Genomic DNA, 5,880 nt, shown 5'->3' with positions numbered 1-5,880 from the left:
AAATACGTGGGTTTCCGTGAAGGAAAAAGCCAAGATATACATTAACGTTAATTAGTGATGACTTGGGCTTTTTTAAATAAAGCTTTAGGAAATCTGGCTATGTTACCCAAGGATTTGAAGCTGCCAGTATCCTTAAGATTGCAGAGAAAAGCTTGAACTCTGGTAAGAGCATCAAAATCGCTCTAAATATTTCTTTTCTTTAATCATTTACTATTTGTTCCCTGACGCCCTTCTCAGTGGAAGGTTTTGGTGAGGAGTATAAAGTATTTTTTTCACTATATAAACATTTCAATTATCAAAGCGGAAAACATGTAAAAGTCAAACCGAGATTCTAATTTGGCGCTGCATTTTTATATAGCTTATAAAAATAGTTTAAATAACTAGTATGCTTTAATGGCTTTCAGGATCCRGTGTATTTACAATAAACTCCATTTAGATTACTGTTTATTTTCTGTGGTTTTATTTCAAAATTGTGATTGTTTTCCTTCTTTTTAATCTTTTGAAAGCAGAACCAATGTGCAGGAGTATAGGGCATGTGTTCTTCAGATTAAAGACCTGGGGCTTCCTATTGAATCCATCAATGTTTATATGCATATATATATGTATATGTAGGTATATATGAGATATATATACGTAAATATGAGCTATGTATATATGCGTTTAGCGATAAATACGTCYGCAAGAGGATCTCGGTTTTTCAAGACCGTAATGGAAACACAGCTGGTAATTCTGGCAACTCGTGAAGATTTTAAGCTACCCTCTCCTTTGTGGTCTGCTCGTGGCTTTAGTCCTTCCGAGGTTGCTCCCCTGGTGATGGCTAAGGCCAAGGCAGGGCTGCGCTTTGAGGCAGGTTTTGCGCAGCTCTAGGGTCTCTGCCCCCCCCTTCTTTTGGGGGGGGGGTTGTCATTAAATTGGGTTTCCGCTCATTTTTTGCAAATCCATTTATTTACCACCACATCTGATTTCTCAGATGTCCGTATTCACGGCAACTAGATAATCTTGCACCAATATTTTACCCTTTGCTCCTGCTGAGTAATAAGTGGAACAGGTAATTTTGTTGAATGGAAAAGTAGAGTATGCTGTTGTCAGATCTTTATTAAYGTGCTATTTTTTGCCCCCATATCACTAGTGGTGTCTTTACTGGTGGTTCTGCGTGCTCATATGGCAGGTGCAAGATTTTCCTTGAGGCCAGTGCTGTTATATCTTTCAAAAAAYTGAGGCTGATTTAACGGTCTGTACAAAATCTGGGAACAAATATATCACRGACAGAAGGATCAAGCTGCAAAAGGAACAGCGTAACCCAACGAAGATATTTAACCGCGTAGAAAGTTGCTSTCCTACGGACAGAATCAGGGCAGGTATCCTCGCCGTATCTACGGCCAGAGCAATCTTTTAAAAAGATTAAGAGCAACTGCAGGTTAATCGCCGATAAGGTTATAACGAAAGTAAAAACAAATAAGCAGGTTTGTGGATTAGTCTTGGGCCTGTAAAGAAATTGCAGGCTAAACGGAAAGTCCGGGTCCACGGAGTTTAATTACAAAGCTTGAAACAAAATTAAACACTTCAGCCTCGAAACGTGGAGGTTGCAACCAGCAGGACACGCTCCTAAGTCTGCAGACAGACTGCAAACCACTTTCTCTCCCTACAGATGTTTTTTTTTGCTTTGTGTGTATCCACTTTGAGACGTGGTTGCAATTAAATTCCCCTGAATCCGTCTTTACCTTGCTATAAAATGGAGCCAGTGCGAGTCCTTGTTTTCTCTGCCTTTGACCTAGCGACACACAGAAGCCTAAATCTCATTTTAAGAGSAGTGGGAATATTCCCACTGGAATTAATGTGCCGAGAGAAGGCCAGATGCACGGCTATAGGTGCCAGTGCTGGTGACTGCGGGATGCCGCTTGCCCTTTTCCCACCTGCCCCTCACTGACTTGTTCCYGTTTTGGGGTGAATCTTCCCAAGTTTGATCCCCTCTGCGTTGCGCRCCGGCTGCGTGAAACCCCACCGGTAACATTCCTGGTTTTCCGGCATTTCGAAACAACCTCTTAGCGCTATCGCCTTTTGCACTTAATGCGCCTTTTATTCGAGTGTTTTCCCGCGCGTTAATTACATTGGTTTTTCTCTTTTGTAAATTAGCCCGATACGATCTGTGTGTCTTGGCAAACGCCCCGCGGCGCAGCAAGCGGAGCCTTTGCAGCTGATCGCTGTTTGCTTTGCCGAGCCGCTTGGGTTTCGCCGGTCCGGGCTGGCTCCAGTCGGAGATTGGATTTGGATATTGAGTTAGCCGGAGGGAAGCGGAGCCTGGCGGGCTTCCTCCGGGCGCGAACGGGAGAGCTGCTGGCCGCTCCCGAGCTGATTTTTCGCGGGGAGCTGATTTCTTTTTTTAAGCCGGCGGAGGGAAAAACCGCGGCTGAYACGTTACCCCGTTTGCAATAACAACTCATCCTCGGACTATAGCCGATATTCAGAGCTGCCCACCCTAAAAACCCCGATCCCTTCTGCAGCGGGTTACCCAAGGCAGGTGGAAAACACAAGCGCCCGCCGACGCTAATAAAGAGCCGGCGTCAGCAATTTGCAGGGGACCAGCGTGCTCAGGTGGGGATGGACTTTAAGCTGCTTTGATTTGCTTAATACACGGCCAGATGGGAGTGGAGGTGCAGTGCGGCGCGGGAAAGTGCTCGCYGGCGTTCGGTCGCGGCCATGTACACGCTAAGCACCCTGATCGGGCTCTCCGTGCACGCCTGGCTCCGAGGAAACCCGAAGCGGAGGGAGGAAGGGGACTGCCGGTTCGGGAGGGTCCGCCAGGGCCCGCAGGTGAGGGACGGAGCGGGCGCCGCGGCGGAGCCGTTCGCGCGCCGAGCGAACCCGAAAGCCGCCGTGGGATGGCGCGGTTTTGTGCGCCAGCTCCGTGCTGGGTTAATCTTAACGTGCCGCTTTCCCGCGAGGCTCATTAAGCAGTGCCTTTGCTCCGGCGGCATTGCTTCAGGAGCAAGTCGCTGGAAGGAGATATCTAAATTAAACATTTTTAGTCCCGGAAGCTCCTGCTTTGAGCTTGCATTGCAATATTTGCAAACTGTAGCCAGGTCGCTGCCACGAAAGCGGCTGCCCGTAGGGAGCAGAGCGGCGATGCCGCAGCAGCCGGCAGAGAGGGATTTTCCTTTGCAGGTCCCTGTTTTGAGTGACCGCCGATGGGGAACGCCTGGTGCAGGGGACTTCAATTCACTTTTCTCATCCTGCTCCCCTCGCGCTGATCTCGGAGATATGCACCAAAAATAAGGGTGCGGGCGCACTCCTGCTTGCAAACGCCAGCTACGTCTTTGCAGGCGATGCTGAGTACGGTGCCCCGAGCCGGCAGCGGAGCCGTGAGACGCACCGCGGCTTCGTGTTCACCGTGCATGCACCGGGAACGTGTTTTCCCCGTGTTTTCCTTTCCTCATTTTTTAACGGGTTCAATAAATCGCTCTAAAAAGCGATCGATCCGGCCAGGTCCGCAAGGCTCTGCAGAGCAGCCTCGTAAAACCGTCCCGAGCGCCAGCGGTGAAGCGCCGGCTGCGGGCTGCAGCCGCATCCATTATGGATAGGCGGCGTAAATAATGCACGGGAGGATAACGTTTCCGTCCTGTCCGTGAGCTTTGGGGCTTAAAAAAAAAAAAAAACTGCCAAACGCTGTATCCTGCTGCGACGTGTGCCGCTGCTTAGCCGGGGGAGGAAAAGGAGCGCGAACAGGCGACGGTTGCAAAATCGCCCCGGAGGGGGCACACGAAAATGTAGAGGTGAGGAGCCGGTGGCAGGCGCCGCGTTGGTTTGGGGCCGCGGGAAGGGTTCCCCGTCGCCGCTAAAGGCTCTGCCAACCTCGGTGCGTATTTTTTTTTTTAAGGCGATTGCTGCTGCTGCAGGAGTAGCCTCAATTAAGGCTCTTCTCCAGCACCCTGATGCTTGCGTCTCGCAGCCAGGAGGAGCAAAGGGCTCTGAGACGCCAGCAGACCCGGCCTTGGAGGAGCCAACGAGCGGCAGGGGGTCGGGAAGCGCTAAGGGCAGGAGAGGGGGGCAYATTTTTGCCAGGCCTCTTTACCTCCCCCCCTTTCCCTCTAAGGGGTTTTACAGGTGGAGGTTAAATACTCGCTGGGGCAGAGCGGCTGGCTAGCCCGTTGCTGGCATTTCCCTTAAGCCACCAGGAAAGGAGGAGCAGGGGCGGCCAGGATTTCCAGCGGCGCCTCGAGCTAAACACCCTGGCGATGGATGGAGGGCCAGGGAGCGTTTCGCCCGGGGAACCAGCACGCGGACTCTGCGGACGCGTCTGTTCCGATAGCAAAAAAAAAAAAAAAAAAAAAAAAAGAAAAAAGAAAAAAAAGAAAAGAAAAGATAAAAAAGAGAAATTCCTGCGGGCGTTGCCGCCGGTGCAGCAGTGCTGAGCGGGTTATCGTGCCTGGCGCTTCCATCCCGCCAGCACGGTTACTTATTTATTTATTCCACACCCTTCCCCCCCCTGCAGCTCATAAATTAAGCCAACGACCACGCAGGATTGCGGGTGCTGCTGGAGTCCGCAAGGTAACCCGTCACGTGCCCGCGCTGTCGGGAACGCAGCCGAGCGAGCGGCGCGGGGAAGAGAGGATATTTATGCAAATCGGACGCGACTGAACGTTTCATGTCTCTGCAGACTCGGTAGCGGCACCAGAGCTGTGCGTGCTGCATAAGGTGCATGAGAGTTGCTCCCCCCTGCTGCTGGCAGCAGATTTATTATGCTTTAGCCCAGCCTCAAGCTCTGGTATAATTTTAAGCGGAGGAATGGCGTGGTTATATATAGCGAGGGGTATGGGGAAGCTTTTTCCAGCCCACGTGGCTGCCGGCGCTCGGCAAGGCACGGGAAGCCCCGCGGCTGTCGCTCRCGTTTCCACGTACGGCTTTGGGATGAGACGCCGCTCGAGTCTCCCTTGGCCAAGGAAAGGGTTCTGCGAAAGGTAACGCAGGGAGAGGTGTCGGGGCCGCGAGCGCCGGCGGCGCGCAGAGGGGCTAGCGGAGGGCGGCYGCGGGGGAGCAGCCCGGTTAGGGCGAAGGGCTGGAGCCGCGGCAGAAAACGGGCCGGCAGCGGCGAGCGCGGCAAAGGCTCGGCCGCAGTTTTCCCTTCCCGCGGTCGCTTCTCTTCCGGCCCCGCCGGCCCACGGAGCCGGCGATGCAGGGGAGCCGAGCCAGCTCCGGGGGCTCCTTTTTGCTCTTCGAGCCGCTCTGAGCGGCGGGAAGCGCCGGGATGGAGCCGGAGCTGAGCGAGGGAGGCTGAGGCCCGCTTCCGCGGCGGGTCTGGGCGCCCGCCTCGGTGGCGAGCCCCGGCCCCGTGTCGGCGGGCGGGCAGCACGGTGCCAGCCGCGGGCAGATGGGAGCGAGCTGTCGGCACGTGGGTGCCTGCTGCAGCCRCAGATGCCGATTTACATTTTGTTGCGGCAAATATCCGGTATTGCCAGTTAATTACCATTAACAAAGCATGAGTAACGTGCGTCTCCCAAATCAGAGCTTAACATAATAATTAGATGTGTGCTATAGACAGCTAGATATAAATCCGGCACAGGAAATGTATATAAATTCATCTAAAACAGGACCTTTAACTCAGGAATACAGGAGCCTTTCCATTCGCTTCCAGAAAGCCTCCCGAGCGGTCTCCAGCCATCTTTTCCTGCTTTCTTCACATCCGCGGGGTAGAAATAGTTTTCCCTGGCAGCTCCGCGTCTCAGAGCCACCTCCGGAGCCCGGGGCTCTCGGCAAACCACCCGGACGGAGGGAAGGGGAGGGGGTTGGGCTAGGGCCAGCCTGAGGACCTAAATGGACAAGAGAGGGGAAGGCACGGCAGTGATGCAGCCGAGCGTGCTGGCTGAAGGGACTTGTGTGCTTTTC

General features: G+C 53.1%; 1 protein-coding gene across 1 annotated transcript in view; it reads left to right on the top strand.

Moving 5' to 3' along the window:
* Positions 1-2,697: 2,697 nt before the first annotated feature.
* KIFC3 (kinesin family member C3) overlaps positions 2,698-5,880 on the top strand; it is a 19,090-nt gene continuing 15,907 nt past the window's right edge. Inside the window, exon 1 of the mRNA XM_085315192.1 lies at positions 2,698-2,811. Within this exon, the coding sequence (XP_085171318.1) occupies positions 2,698-2,811 (114 nt within the window). The remainder of the gene's footprint in view (positions 2,812-5,880) is intronic.

Source organism: Rhea americana, unplaced genomic scaffold (genome assembly GCF_003343005.1).
Source record: "Rhea americana isolate MKP2758 unplaced genomic scaffold, rheAme1 scaffold_421, whole genome shotgun sequence".
Classification (NCBI taxonomy): Eukaryota; Metazoa; Chordata; class Aves; order Rheiformes; family Rheidae; genus Rhea; species Rhea americana.
Note: the sequence above shows the minus strand (reverse complement) of the source record. Positions and strands in the feature narration are given on the sequence as shown.